The 16,838-nt window shown below is 38.5% G+C and overlaps 1 protein-coding gene across 2 annotated transcripts in view; it reads left to right on the top strand.

The window, feature by feature from the left end:
- The first annotated feature begins 13,462 nt into the window (after positions 1–13,462).
- LOC114246843 (hyaluronidase) overlaps positions 13,463–16,838 on the top strand; it is a 36,279-nt gene continuing 32,903 nt past the window's right edge. For both annotated transcript variants that reach the window (XM_028179556.2, XM_028179557.2), the window contains exon 1: positions 13,463–13,854. In XM_028179556.2, the coding sequence (XP_028035357.2) occupies positions 13,796–13,854 (59 nt within the window). In that variant the 5' untranslated portion in view covers positions 13,463–13,795. The remainder of the gene's footprint in view (positions 13,855–16,838) is intronic.

Here is a 16,838-nt window from a genome sequence, read left to right as displayed (position 1 = left end):
ATAGTTTTGGGGCATCGACTTTCTTGAGATCCTATAAAATATGTTTTAATTATTATTTTTGTATGTTTTAAGCATGATAAAATAAGAAATTTTATATAAGCAATCATATTAAATCGATATCAAAGTCAATAAATAATGTACAACCCAAAACAGACGGCTGAACTGACGTGACAATGACATTTGGCGCGCTAAACATGGCGGATTTTCGGCCTCATTAGACGGAGACGGAGACATTTACGTATATTCATGTTTCATTTTATGTACGCACTGAAATACTGTTATATTGTTTTCCTGCGAGTTAAAGTGCTGAGTAAGAACGAGATAGATATATGTTTATGTATGTGCCTTCAAAATGGGTGCTATTTATATAAGCAATTGTACGTATAGAACAATATGTCGTGTCCCTACTATATAGGTCTATGGCATTGACAGATAAAATTATAAAGTCATGGCTACCTTCATACTCTGAAATTAGAAATGCATTTTGTGGCTATCAAGGAAATAATAATAAAACTGACATTTGAATTGCAATTGGTAAATAAAAATATAGACAAAAGTATTAAAATGTCCGAATAAATTAATGTTTATATAATTTAAGAACAAATAAATCTCAAAGATATTTGATTAAAAATATTGGCAACTAGCTGACCCGACAGACTTCGTAGTGCCTCAATCGATAAATAAAAGACCTAAACTTTTGCATAAAATAAACTTAAAACAAACAAAAGGAATCCGTCCGACGGGGGACACATCAAAGGAAAAACAAAATTGTTATTTTTATTTAATTCTGAGCATTTTCTTATTTATCTACCTTTTAAACCTTCTCTGGACTTTCACAAATAATTCAAAACCAAAATTAGCTAAATCAGTTTAGCCGTTCTTGAGTTTTAGCGAGACTAACGAACAGCAATTCATTTATATATATATAGATTATTATTCATTAAAAAAAGTATTTACTCTAATCAGCTAATCTATTTCAAGAAATAGTTTATAAATCAGTGATTTAAAAATTTGGTCTATGCCCGATGTAAAATAAAATTCGTTATTAAATTTTGTTTATTCAAAAGACTTAATTATAAAACTATTAAAATAACAAAAACACATGTTTAGTTGAGTTTTTATTTAGTTCTACATTTGTGTAAAACAAATTATGGTCCAACATGGATTAAATGTTTAGGTCTAAAGATCGACATAGACTTTATTGAAAGGGTTCAGTATAAAAAGTGGGTTTTGGTTTCGTGCAAGGCGCATGTCTTTACCATTGTTGTTAATTGTTGATGGGCGTATTCCTTTTTTTTTTGACTGCTTAGATGGGTGGACGATCTTACAGCCCACCTGGTGTTAAGTGGTTACTGGAGCCCATAGACATCTACGACGTAAATGCGCCTCCCACCTTGATATATCAGTTGTAAAGTCTCAGTATAGTTACAACCGCTGCCCCGCCCTTCAAACCGAAACGCATTACTGATTCACGGCAGAAATAGGCAGGGTGGTGGTAACTACACGCGTTGACTCAGAGGAGGTCCTACCACCAGTAAAATAACATTGAAGCTGTGGTTTCTGTGAGCCCCATCAACCACAAGGTAGACTGTTAGTACGTCTGTCCTTTGACAACATTCAACGATAATTAACCTAATAGAATGTCTGTATGTCCCTATAAAGTACGGTTATTCAATCATACAAATAAGAATGATACAAAAAAAAACAATAAGCAAAAAAAAAAGTTGAACCCTAAGGACAACGAAGTGTGAAGTACCGTGTACAGGCGCCGGGGTCAATGACCGCGACATGTGCTTTTGTACAAAAATATTTATTCAATCATCGCACACGTGCTTTTCACACAGAGCTCTGACCTAATTATAAAAAAAATAAAATTGGAGCTTAATTTTCAGCACATTGAAAATTTTACATTCAAAATATATAATGTGTATGTAATATTTTTCATATGAGTGAATAAATTGCCTACATATATAATATAGTCCTGACCTTGCACCTTCAGATTTCCACCTGTTTCGGTCTCTTCAGAATTCTTTAGGCAGTGTCAGGTTAACATCACGAGAGGACTGCCAAAACCAGTTGTAGCGGTATTTTGATCAGAAGCCCCAAAATTTCTATAACAATGGGATCATGTCCCTACCTACATGTATGCTACTGATGGCAAAAAGTTATCGAACAAAATGGTACCTACATACTGTAGTTAAATGTATATAAACTATATTAAAAATGTTGTGAATTTTCTTAAAAAATGCGAAGAAACTTTTCCCCAACCTATTATACCAGAGCCTGAAAATTCCGCTATGCACTTAAGACAATATAGTACATAGTATAGTATAGTACATTTGAAAACAGTATATAGTTGACCTATAGTTGACTCAATTGTACATGGTCGCATGGTGGAGTTACTAAACAGAACTACATTTATATTTTGTTATGATTGAAAGATTACTGGTGACCTGGAGGCCTTTCCAGTTTCACCAGGACAGGTGGGCGAGCAAAGGCTCAGCCAGGAGGGGTGGGATTTGCTAACAGCTGCCCGAGCGCCTCCGAAGGAGACCTAATAACTCAAGAACAGCTACTTCGCTAATGAATGTACTACCGGATCGGAATCGCGACCCGCTGAGAAGATCCGGCGAGAAACTCAGCATGGCATGGGGGATGGGGGTTTCAAAAGTCGTCGTGGCCTAAAGGATAAGACGTCCGGCGCATTCGTGTTGAGCGATGTTCGAATCTCGCGCGGGTACCAATTTTTCTAATGAAATATGTACTCAACAAATGTTCACGATTGACTTCCACGGTGAAGGAATAACAGCGTGTAATAAAAATCAAACCCGCATAATTATAATTTGCGTAATTACTGGTGGTAGGCCCTCTTGAGAGTCCACGCGGGTAGGTACCACCACCCTGCTTATTTCTGCCGTGAAGCAGTAATGCGTTTCGGTTTGAAGGGTGGGGCAGCCGTTGTAACTATACCTGAGACCTTAGAACTTATGTTTCAAGGTGGGTGGCGCATTTACGTTGTAAATGTCTATGGGCTCCAGTAACCACTTAACACCAGGTGAGCTGTGAACTCGTCCACTCATCTAAGTAATAAAAAAAAAAAAGATCAATGTATTTTTTTGTTTTATTTGTTTTGGTAATTTTAAGTATGTTTCAATGATGCTATATACAGTTATGGATTTGTTGTTGTTGTCTGAAATAAAATAATTCATTCATTCATTCATTCATTCATTCATTAATCATTCATTTCAATCATTCATTTCAATCATTCATTTCAATCATTCATTTCAATCATTCATTTCAATCATTCATTTCAATCATTCATTTCAATCATTCATTTCAATCATTCATTTCAATCATTCATTTCAATCATTCATTTCAATCATTCATTTCAATCATTCATTTCAATCATTCATTTCAATCATTCATTCATTTTGGTGTTTCATGTTTAATTCCACCAGGACCGTGTTAATATTGGCGTTTAAGCATTTCAATTTAGGTTAACAATGATATAATTACGACTTGACGCTGCCGGTGTATACAGATAACACAATTAGCAGCGTAAACATAATAATTGAAACTTTAATTAGAGTCTGTACGTTTTGTTAATTGTTTGTTGAGTTTAAGGCCGCGTGTGTTGATACTGTGGTCACATCCGTTATATTACAATGTAAAATAAGTAATACTATACTTTACTGACAATGTTTAATACTAGGAACAAACATAGGAATGCTTCGTTGGCTCAGATACGTGAATAATATAATTAGCTCTGCTAGAGAGCTTTGTTTTTTATTTATTGCTTAGATGGGTGGACGAGTTCACGGCCCAGTTGGGGTTAAGCGGCGTACCTACCCGTGCGGACTCACAAGACGGCCTACCATAAGTAATTACAAATATTATAATTTTTCAGGTTTCATTTTTTTACACTATGTTATTCCTTCACCGTGGAAGTCAATCGTGAACATTTGTTAAGTACGTATTTCATTACAAAAATAAGTACCCGCCTGCGGGATTGGAACACCGATGCATCGCTCAACACGAATACACCAGACGTCTTATCTTTTAGGCCACGACGATATCGAAACCTTGTGTACAATAAGATCCCAAATTCTTACCTATTATTAATGAACATATTATGAAGGTTACAACATTAAAAAATTTCACGATTTATCTATAAGGAGCTTACGTGTCCGGGGCTAAATACACATGAAATTTTCTTCCTTATCTCACCCTTATCCCACATAATGTGGTGTAAGGCACAATAAGTCCTCTGATCACGCTGCATTAGGATTTGGTGTGAGGTTTACGACCGAACGCCTTACAGACAATCCTCCGTAGGTCATATCTCTGTAAATACATTGCAACGTGTCACAGGGAGGGATATTTTTGTTTCTCCTTTTAATTAATATTTTACTTAACCCGTTTTTTGGGTCTATGATTTTTATTAGAACATCAAAAAATAAAACACAATTATAGTAACTATTAAGAATAAACACAAATACATTAGTAATATCTCATTTTATTTGTTCTTTTTTAGTTTCACAATTATCTATACATATAAATAAAATTGGAGTGTCTGTTTGTAATATTGAAATAACCTCTTTTTATTACATGTATATGAATATACGGCACATACATCAAAATAACATTTTTTAAACATTTTTTTTTTCTTTGTCTGTTTGTTCCGGGTAATCTATGGAACGGCTGGACCGATTTTGACGGGACTTTCACTGATAGGTGGTAGCTGATGATATAACGAGTAACTTAGGCTACTTTTTTTAGACTATCTTCGCCCTGCGACATGACCCGCGGTACGACAATAACCGCGGGTAGCATCACGGGACTGAGATATCAATAATAACATTTAATAGTTCCGAAGCGAAGCGAGGGCGGGTCGCTAGTTATTCATTAAATTTATGATGAGTTATTTATTATCTGAATTTCTTCGATCAAGTGAATTTATACATGACGTGTACACAATGTAATTTTTTTTATACATAGTTGATTATCGCTTGACGCTTGACGTAACCGTGTTAGCGAATTCATTTGGCATCGGAAATGAAACAAGTTTATTAAGTTCGCAACGGAAGCTCCATTATCGCCTTCCTTTAAGAATCGCGTTCTTAATCAAAGAAATAAGTCGTTTCCGGCTTTTAGTTCGAGAGCTAGTAATGTTTTAAAATTCAATGTGTAGTCCAAGAGGCCTTGAGTTGGCATTCTTCATCTTACGTATCTATGGCCATTTGCCATTTTCCATAGATACGTAGGACTTGCTCAGGAACAATTGCCACGGTCCACACTGAACACGAAATAGAATCAACGCGCAAAACTTAAAATTTTGAGCCTACAGAACCCAGACTACAGTAGGATGGTATCTACAATGACTTGGAGCTTGACTTAGTCAGTAAGGATTTACAGTCGGCATTGCGCCACTTTGAGAAGGTGGCACGACACGAAAACCCTCGACGGAAACTACATACCCGATCCTGTGGACCGAATGGTAAACAGTCAACGTTGCCCTAAAGACGTTATTACAGATCCTCCCGATTCATTAACGGTGCTTTTAAGTACCTCAAGCACCGGTCCGGACCGGACGGTCATCGTCCTCGCCGAACCCGTCGCTTGCGGCGAAGGGCTCGACGAGTAAATTAACCCAGTGGTAGATTCTGCGAAGCAATTCTCTTGCTAGGGCCGGTGTCAGCAACACACCGGTTAGAGCCCCTTGAGCTCACCTACACGTCAAGGCGAAGCTGAAATAGCCTCTCAAGGCTATCAGCATAGGTAGGAAAAAACAAAGTATGGAATCCTTTGTATGACTTAGGTACCGCTGTTAACTGTGTAGAATGACTGGGACCTGATTCGTCTATGATATAAAACATATGCGTGCAATATTTACGCGGTAATAGTGAAACCTTTACTAGTATACCTGTCTCTTTCTCTCGCACACCTAATCCTGTAGATGCGTCTTTGTCTCGTTTCAGCTTTATCTAGTTTCAAATCAGAACGGTGAAGAAGAAGTTTTTACTTTAGTCCCTTAGGAGTCACGGAGCTTGTCGAAACATTAAGAAGATTCTAGAGAAAAAATCGAATAATTCCCGTTATTATGTCACACACTAGTAACAATAAACAATTCTGCGCAACGTTGACACAATTTCTTCCAATTCTTGTTACGAATGTAAACAAACGTGACAAAACAAACACATCCGGACGGCGCCTGCGTAGTTTTGATGCGAAAGCAAAACAAAAACCTTGCTTGTAAGTAAACAGATTTGGCAATGACTTCAGGTTTATTTATTTATTTAGTTGCACCAACATAGTGATCATCAATATAAAACATTGTTATTTTTTTAAAGGATTTTATGACCTGGTAACTAAGGCCTAAGGCCTAAACTAAGGTAATATCTTATTTTAATTTATATTCTTTTTTTTATGAAAAATGATAACATGGAGTGAAGAAGAAATGAAATGAAGATGATTAATTTAAGACATTAATCAACCAGGATGAAATTAAATGAAATGATATGGGATGAATATAATCTCAATAAAATGGTGGTCATTCACTGAGACTTTTTCAGTGAACTTTTTCTAGGATCCCGAGAAGTTACGTCCAGCGGCTTTGTTTTATTTTCCTACATTTGTGCACTTTCACAGACACTTAATAAACCACCGTTATTACACATTTAAACCTGATGAAACACTAAATAGACAAAATAAAACGAATCATACAACTTCACTCCACGTGTTCCCGCCAAAATGTCCTATAAAGCTTGTATAAAGCATTGTCAAATTGACAAGAAGTAAATGACAGATGTCACCTCAATTATAAATACAATCGACAGTGTTCAATCAATAGTCGACAACATCTTGAAATTATAAAATTAAAGAATAATTAAATAAAAATACAATGAAATTTTTTAAGAAATATAAAATCAAGAAGAACAATAACCTTTTCACTAAGTAACAAAAGTTCTAATATCTACACTTATTAGAAAAAATAAAGATATAAATAAAACTTGATTCTCCACTTGCACATCGGTACGAATAGAATAAATGCTCACAAAACCGCTGACATTAAATACGTCTCTCTTAGTTATCAATGATGTCATTTCACTTACCATCGTCTAAGCAGTCTACGAATATTGTAAATAACAAGGTTAAAGTAATTACATCGTTCAGCGCAATTGACGGAAGCGCGTAGTAGCCAAGTTTCTTAGTCATACAATGATTAATGGTTTATATACTTGATTTCTTAAATGCTTAGACGAGCGTAAAAACGGTAAGCGTCATTCATAGCCGTAATATACCGGGAAATACCGTTGATGTTACAATAGCATTGTTGTTGGGAACCACTTATACAAATTAGATAGCTTATTCGATTATTATCAAAAATCAAAATCAAAATTTGTGTGGGGAAACGACAAATGTAGGGTTTTTTTTAAACAGGCATACTCTTTGACCACCCGGGACTTAATGGTAGCTGAGGTCTTAAAGCCCCTAAAGCTTGCAAGCTTAAGCGGTCAACCATGGAAAATGAAACACAAAAGCACAAAGCTCCACCATCTACCACCACCGCCATCATACTAAAATCCCCTTATTTTGATGACTGGTCCTAACAATGACAATTTAAGACCAAAACCCAATGGTTGACTAGCGTCGAACAGGACATGAATAATTTTTGGGTTATAAGTTGGAGAAAGAAAGCTGCGAATAAATGGGATTGGAGATTTTGTGGACCAAACTAAGGCCCACCCGAGGCTTTAAAGTCACAGATGTTGTTGATGAAAGCCACTTAACCTGACCGTATTCTCAAACACAAGCTACCTACTTATATTTATATATCTGGTGGGACCGGTTTTTACTGGTGGTAGAGCCTCTTGTGAGTCCGCGCGGGTAGGTATCACCACCCTACCTATTTCTGCCGTGAAGCAGTAATGCGTTTCGGTTTGAAGGCTGGGGCAGCCGTTGTAACTATATTGAGACCTTAGAACATATATCTCAAAGTGGGTGGTGCATTTACGTTATAGATGTCTATGGGCTCCAGTAACCACTTAACACCAGGTAGTGGGCTGTGAGCTCGTCCACCCATCGAAGCAATAAAAAAAAGCTTTTGGGTTATATGTTGGAGAAAGAAAGCTGCGAATAAATGGTATTGGAGATTTTGTGGACCAAACTAAGGCCCACCCGCGGCTTTAAGGCCACAGATGTTGCTGATAAAAGCCATGTAACGAGACCGTATTCCCAAACACAAGCTGATATAACAGTAACGCAAGTTCTTAAAAACAACCTTATTTACATAGGCGACATGATCTCAACAATGAGGAGTAAAAGGTTGATTGTCATTCAGAACGACTAGTCCTGATTAGAGCATGCACTGACAGAGTGCGTCAGTCGCTACGACTTTTCTTACCTATTCTAGTAATCGGGGTTATTCCAGATTCATGAAATTAAGAGGTGAGCTCACGGGGCTTCAATCTGACGACGCTGCTAACACTAACCCTAGCAAGGATAGTGCTTCGCAGCATCCCCACTTCGATAAAGCGACACTACATGAGAACCCTCCCATCGTGGCCGCCGGTAACTACATTCCCGATCCTGCGGACAGAATGGAAAGCAGTCGACGTCGCCCCAAACACGTCATTTCGGATCCTCCCGATCCACTAACGGTACTTTTAGGGCCCTCAGCAGGTTTGAGCCCAGTGAGCTCATCTACTAGTTAAGGTTGTGCTGAAATAGCCTCTCAAGGCTCTCAGCCTAGGTAGGAAAAAAAAGCAGCATCTCCCACAGCAAACTTATGGGCTTTGGTAGCCAGTTAAAAATCAAGTTCACAGTGGCAAAACCAAAGGTACCAAGATGTGCAAATGTTCACGTAACGTTTTTTTTTGACGAGCCCACGGCCTACCACGTATTAAGTAGTTACTGGAGCACATAGACATCTACAACGTAAATGCCGCCACCCACCTTGAGATATGAGTTCTAGAGTCTCAAAATGTAACTATGTTGAGACTCTAGACGGCTGCCAAACCCTCCAAACCGAAACGCATTACTGCTTCACGGCAGAAATAGGCAGGGTGGTGATACTTACGCGTGCGGACTCACAAGACGTCTTACTACCAGTAATTACGCAAATTATAATTTTGCGGGTTTGATTTTTACTAAGCGATGTTATTCCTTCACCGTGGAAGTCAATCGTGAAGGTTTTTTAAACGCATTTTGTCGGTCCGCGCTTCTGTGTTCAGGACGGGTTCGAAGTATTCCAATAGAAATTCCGACTGGCTGCTTTATTCTGAACACGTAGGATGTTCCAGTTCAACGCTTGCACACAATCAATCATTAGGGTTCGTCTGCTCTTACAAAACAATGCACTTTTGTGTAGTACAAGACCAGAATCCGGAATAATATACGAAATCAAATTTATTGAACTTTACACAGAAGCTTCTTTAGCCTAGAATAAACTGTATTGTTAACTGGTTTGTTATTAGTTGGCCAAACGACGACAAACAAAGACTTTCCTCGTCCTCCTCGCATCATTTTCCTCATTACTCGGGGTCGAGACACCCTCGCTGCATCATTCTCACACGTACGAATTCCCTCCATCTGTTACTATCCTTGGCTTTGTGAGGGGCATCGTGGAATTTGATGTTCAGAGGAGATCCAATTTGATCCGACCATCTCATCGAGAAAGACACGACTGGAGGCTGACTGCGTGGTTTGCACCTACGATAGCATAGCCCAACATCTTCCAGTAAGGATCATAAACAAAATACACCGGGATATGGACAACAGTGATATCTGAGTATTATAACTGGATACCATGACGGCATTTAAATTGGGTTAAAGCGTATTGTCAGTCCACATTGATAAATACCAATACCCCGTTAGTTCCTGCCACGAAGCCGTCATGTACTCCGATTTCAAGAGTTAGAGAACTTCTATACGACACAATTATAACACACCACATACCTCCGACTTCATTTCCCGTGGTGGTGACGGCATTTGGATTATTATGTCTATGGTCTACGACAACCACTCAAAGCCTAATGGACCATCAGCTCAGCTGCCAATCTAAAGCAATACGAGGGCGGCACTGAAATTTTCGGGAATTAACGAAGTGACCCAACATTACTATTTAAAAATGTATTTATTGCTTTTCGAAGTATTCTCCGCGAAATTTGACACATTTTTCCATACGATGGAACCAATCATTGAAGCAACCATTCCATTCGGAAGTTGGGGTCTCCAAAATGGCCGTTTTGTAGGCGTCCACAGCTTCTTCAGGTGATCAAAATCTCTGTCCACGCAATTTATTCTTTATTTTAGGGAAAGTATACAAATCATTAGGGCTTAGGTCGGGGCTGTACGGCGGATGGTCTAATAATTCTATGTTTTCTTGCTCTAAAAACTCTTTTGTTCTGTGCGCGGTGTGAGAACTCGCATTGTCGTGATTGAGGATGATGCGGCGGTTGCAGTTCTCTTTACGGAGTTCAGAAACGACCTGTGGCAAACAAATGCTAGCATACCATTCTGCATTACCCGCTCTTTGTCCCTCAAGAGGAATAGTCGTAACATGGCCGGTTTTGGAGACAAACGTGGCCACCTTTTTTTTTTGCAACACTCCGTGAACGAACAATTTTTGTTGGCTTTAACTCATTTTCGAACACCCAAACTCGTGACTGGTTTTTTGTTTCGGGTTCGTACGCGTATATCCAGGATTCGTCACCTGATACAATGTTGTATACAGCATTTAAGGATCCTGCGTGGAATCTTTCGAGAGTTCTGACGCACCAAGTAACGCGAGCCGCTTTATGCTCTTCACAGAGCGAATGCGGTATCCATCGGGAAAACAACTTTTTTACACCTAATTGTTCATGCAAGATTATTTGTATTTGACTCATGCCAATGTCTAAAGGTGCCTGAATTTCGCGGTATGTCACATGTCGATCTTCCTCAATCAGCTTACGCACAGCATCAACGTTTTCTTGGGTGACTGCAGTTTTTGGACGACCTTGACGGGGATCATCACTGAGCTTGACACGTCCACGTTGAAACTCAGCAAACCAGCGATAAATTGTGGTTTTGGATGGGGCTTCATCACCAAATGCAGAAATCATCCGGTCAACACACGGTGTTTTTGTGTTAAACCACTTCGAAAGTCATAATAAATCATCGCTCTTGAGTTTTCTCGAGTCAATTCCATTTTCTCAACGACTAAACAAGTTTGACAAAACCTCGTGACAAGACCGAGAATCTTTTTTTAAATAAATAAATGGTATTCGATTTTTAAAACCAAGGAGTTTTCAATTAAAAAGATTTTAATTTGACAGCAACAGTGGAAATATTCCATTCCCGATACTTTTAGTGCAGCCTAGTATAAATCTTATACCTTTAAACGAGCAATTCTTGTATATTAATATATATGTATATAATCTGAATCTCGGAATCGGCTCCTACGATTTTCATAAAATTTAGTATACAGGGGATTTCGGGGGCGATAAATCGATCTAGCTACGATTTATTTTCAGAAAATGTTGTTTTATTCGTGTTTTCAAAAATCAACTTTTCCCGACATCTATTGGCGAATAATAATACTATTTTTCTTAATTGAGGGCAACTAACCGCTTTAAAGACACAACGAGATGGCGTTATAAAAAAAAAACCGTTCATCGTCTAGCCGTTTTAAAGGGACTTAATTCAATTAGTAATTAGACTCTAAAATAACTCGTTATTTTAAAACAGGAGCAATTTCCAACTTACCAATTAATGGTCTTCAAAATCTACAAAAGATTTAATAATCGATAATATGCCAGTAACTAAACTAGTTTCAAAGTGTTGATTAGTCGAACGTCATTATTAACCGAATTTCTGTTTAACATTTATTGGTAATTAATAACCGATTATGTAGCAATTAATAGGAAATAAAGAAAGACATATTTATATCCATTGCAGTACAATTACTGTCTCAAGGTATACCACCTTGTCTACTACAACGAAGCCTCATCTGTGAAGTACGACATGTCATTATCTACGAATATGAACCGACTTGACATGTTATGACTTTGCTTTGAGGCCACGACAACTACAAAGTTAAAGCATCCGTCTCAACAGCAGTGGCGCGACAAGAAACCAGCTGAACCCTTATTCACTCCTACATTCCGAGGTTAATTCTTGAGTCAGACCTTGAAGCCTTAAAACTCCTTTCATATTTATTGGAGTAAATTCAGAAAGCTATTGTTCCCTTCCTTTGAATTTCTCGCTCTATTTTAATTCTAATTAATTGAAGATTGCTTTTGTAAATAATGTACAAAGCTTAAAATTAGCTTATTTTTTATTCAATCCAGTGACGTCATATGAAATGACTCGATGGAGTGACACCGTATATTAAAATGAAATTGCCGAAACAAAGCGTTATTTGTGTCGTGTGTGCCGAAAATATAAAATACTGACCCTTAATTATTTTTTTCCAAAATATATTACCTTTGAATTATAAATGGACGTGGGTTTTGTTGTGCTGTAGTCTGGATCACTTTACCAAGGATCGAATATGGTGATATTGTGTTCAGAACGAGACTGTACCATCGCTCTTCCGCGAAGCTGACATGCGCTCGGGCTAAAATGCTTAGGACAACTATTTCTCTTATTGTTTATACCATAAAAATCGGCTTAGTTAAATTTCAGTGATTTTTAATTCTTGTAAGAATTACGAGTAGAAGAACTCAAATAATTGTTTTTTTAAAAGATATATGTATAACAAAACTTTTCGGTCAATTACGATTGAATAACCTATCTTAACAATTAAGTAACTTATCGTTTGTAATATTTTGAGTTCAACTAAGAATTAGGGCAATATTTAGATTATTATTGTTGAGCAATAACACAGCCATAACTTCAGACGACAGACATAAAGAATTTGTGTATTTAACAGATTAACTAAAGCAGTGTGAATAGTACAAAAAACGTGTAAATTCTTAGCTACCAAATAAAAATTTGTCATCGATAAAAAGTGTTATATACATGTCGTCTTTTCGCATTAAAAGTGTACAATTTCCAAAAATATTCGAAATTGAGTTAAAATGCGGAATCATTTGGTATCACCAGTATTTTTCTCATAAATACTGTCAAAAGAGCGTAGCTTAGGTTTAGTTTTTTTTTTAATTTACCTATATTTTGACTACCATTAACAAAATTAATACATAATTTTATCTTACTTTAAAAGACAGATAATGTAACTGGTAAAAAAAATTATGTTGCAAAGATGATTAATATAATAAAAATATCACAATATGTTTTCAATCTTTAAAACACTCTTCTGTAAAATTAGTAAGTTTTGAGATTGCACAGTTTAAAGGCGAGAAGACGATGTGTCAAAAGCAAAACAACATTCACGGAATCTTTAATAAATCTACTAACAAATACCAATATGATATTTATTATGATAATAAATACTCCACTCGCGTGTTTCTACTGTTTCCAGTCATCTCTGCGTCCTCACGTAAAGTGCACGCCATTTTCGGTGTAAATTGGCGGGAAATCTTATAGTTCGGACGAGCCATTTTGTATTTTTTTTGTTGTGTTTCAATTTTTTTAAATCTTATTTTATATACCTCCCTTTGTTCGCGTGTTGAACGTGACTGTTTTTTAACGAATTAATGGAATAATGATTTTTGACCATTTATGCTTAAGTCCGATTCGAGTCTAGTATTTTTATTTTATTTTATGGAGAAAGATTAAAGGACTTGACTGACATTGACTGATATGTAATGATAATTACCTTTTAAAAAAACGATAGATTTAGTTTGTTATAATGAGATGTTTGCTGTTCATTATTTTGGCGGGAAGTGCTGTTAAATGCGACGAGAATAAGTAAGTTGTTCTGTTTTATTATTTTAATTATATTATTATTTAAAATTTATATGTTAAATTAATTTTAGAATTTCGTGTGCGAAAAAAAGTTACTTAGGTACAAGAAGCGCTCCATTTTTAAAGCTAAATAGAAAAGACATGCCTCATTGAAAGTCAAAAAGCTATGTAATCGAACTCGTGTGCCCATTTCCGTGAAAAAAAAGCAAAAAAAAATTAAGTAAACGCGTACTCTTGTTAAATAATTCGGTTTGTTTATTAATAAAATTGAATAAAATAATAATTTATAAATTAAAATTATTATCTTTATTTCCGCGAACTCTCCGGGATTCAGGCAACGACTTACGAAATTATAAATTCTAAGTAAATTCAATTTTAATTGTGAGCAAAGGGTGCAATTATTATTCAGCCTACTAATTAATAAAACTAAATACGATTTCGCTCGTGTTTCCTAGTTATACTAAGGTATCCCACAGATTGTTTGTGTGTGTCCGGTGCATGGACCGGATATTGTATTTATTGCCACTGCTAATGTGTTTTCATGAAACTATTGTTAGCGCGATTCACGCACTTTTCGGATCATAGCCGCATTATATAGCATTCAAATGAATTTATATTTATTTATGCTTCGTGCTATTCTTTGAAGCTGAGTCAAGCTATTGTCCATGGTGTACTCTTCCCAAAACTCGTTCGAAAAAGGGACTTCATGTTTTTTTTGCTTAGGTGGGTGGACGAGCTTACACCCCACTTGATGTAAAGTGGTTACTGGAGCCTATAGACATCCACAACACAAATGCGCCACCCACCTTGAGATATAAGTTCTAAGGGTCTCAGTATAGTTACAACGGCTGCCCCACCCTTCAAGCCGAAACGCATTACTGCTTCACGGCAGAAATAGGTGGGATGGTGGTATCTACCCGTACGGACTCACAAGATGTCCTACCACCAGTAGAAGGCAGCGGTTCAATCACACCCAATCATGTTTGCTCATTTTTGGAAGTAAACTCTATGTAACGCTGGTAGTAAGGTTTACTACCAGGGTTATATAAAGTTATATATACGTCGAAAATAGATGCCCCAACCTCTCCGTACCAGAAGGTCCAAGAACCCGTGATAGGCCGAAAAAACACTGGTTGAACGTGGTAAAGGCGGATATGGAGGAGAATAACCTCACCCAGAAGACTGGGCAACGTGGAGGACTTTAAGTTGCGGGGCAACAACAAGTTGCTTGCCCTATATCTGTCTGTCCCTATGTATGCTTAAATCTTTAAAACTACGCAATGGATTTTGATGCGGTTTTTTTTATTAGATAGAGTGATTAAAGAGGATTTTTTTTTTTTTTTTTTATTGCCTTTGTAGGCAGACGAGCATACGGCCCACCTGATGGTAAGTGGTCACCGTCGCTCATGGACGTCAGCAATGCCAGGGGCAGAGCCAAGCCGCTGCCTACCATAAAGAACTCTCCGCAAGCCTCGTTTGAAGAAGGACATGTCATAGCGCTCGGAAAACACCGTGGAGGGGAGTTCATTCCAAAGCCGGATGGTACGTGGCAAAAAAGATTTTTGGAAACGCACTGTCGATGAACGCAGCGGTTCCAGATAATATGGATGAACTCTGCTCCGATGGCGGGAGGTGCGATGATAAAAAGGAGATGAGGGAATCATCTCAAATAATTCCTCAGAGCATTCCCCATGGACCATGCGGTATAAAACACAGAGAGAACCGAAGTCCCTCCGTAGACCCAGAGGTTCCAAGCGAGAGCAGGACTATCGACCATCCGAACAGCCCGTTTCTGTATGGAGTCAAATGGAAGTAGCTGGTATTTGGGAGCCCCGGCCCAGAGGTGAGAGCAGTACTCCATGCGAGGTCGGACCTGCGCTTTATAAAGCGCAACTCTCTGTCCAGGCGTGAAATCCCGCTTCGCTCTGTTGAGAACTCCCAACATTTTAGAGGCCAATTTGGCTTTACCTTCCAAATGACTCCGAAACTGGACATCGCTCGAAATATCGGCCCCCAGAATCCCGATACTCGCGGAAAGCTGCAGGGATACTCCTTGAAATTCCGGCGCCATGACAAAAGGGTCCTTCTTCGCAGTGAACGCGCAAACCTGTGTCTTCAATGGGTTGAACTGAACTGAATTCAATTCACCCCACTTGGAGACCCGCCCCAGAGAGTTCTCCACTTCAGACACAAGTTTTAATCGCCTCTCGTGTACAACGCTTCGAGAGAGACTCTGATGGCCGATATATCGCGCATCCCCCGTGCTATCATCCGCATAGCAATGCATGCCATCAATAGATAGCATGTCATTGATATGCAGTATGAAAAGCGTGGGGGAGAGCACCGAACCTTGTGGAACACCAGCGTTGATGGTCATGGTATCGGAGCAGCAGCCGTCGATTACAACTACGATGCTCCGTCCATCCAAAAAGCTAGCGATCCACTTGCAGAGTCCCTCAGGGATCCCGTATGATGGAAGCTTCGATAGAAGTGCCCTATGCCAGACCCTGTCGAAGGCCTTCGCAATGTCAAGGCTCACAGCGAGAGCCTCGCCCTTGCTTTCCAAGGCTTCAGCCCATTTATGTGTGAGGTATACAAGAAGATCGCCAGCTGAGCGACCATGACGGAAACCGTACTGCCGGTCACTGATCAGCTGGCGATCCTCAAGATACTTAAGAAGTTGGATGTTTATGATTCGCTCCATCACCTTGGAAAGCAAGGAAGTTATCGCGATAGGTCTGTAATTCGAGGGGTCCGACCGGTCACCCTTCTTGGGGATAGGGTGGACATGAGCAGTCTTCCATGAAGACGGAACCCTGTTGGTATTGTACGAGAGGCGATATAGACGCGTTAGCGCGGGTGTCAATTCAGGGGCGCATGTTTTTAGAACCACTGCGGGGATGCAATCTGGCCCACTCGACTTATGGACATCAAGAAGCCGAAGCTCCTGCCTGACCGCACGCTGTGTGATGCGAATCTCAGGCATG

The sequence above is a fragment of the Bombyx mandarina genome, chromosome 28 (assembly GCF_030267445.1).
Source record: "Bombyx mandarina strain Sakado chromosome 28, ASM3026744v2".
Lineage (NCBI taxonomy): Eukaryota > Metazoa > Arthropoda > Insecta > Lepidoptera > Bombycidae > Bombyx > Bombyx mandarina.
Note: the sequence above shows the minus strand (reverse complement) of the source record. Positions and strands in the feature narration are given on the sequence as shown.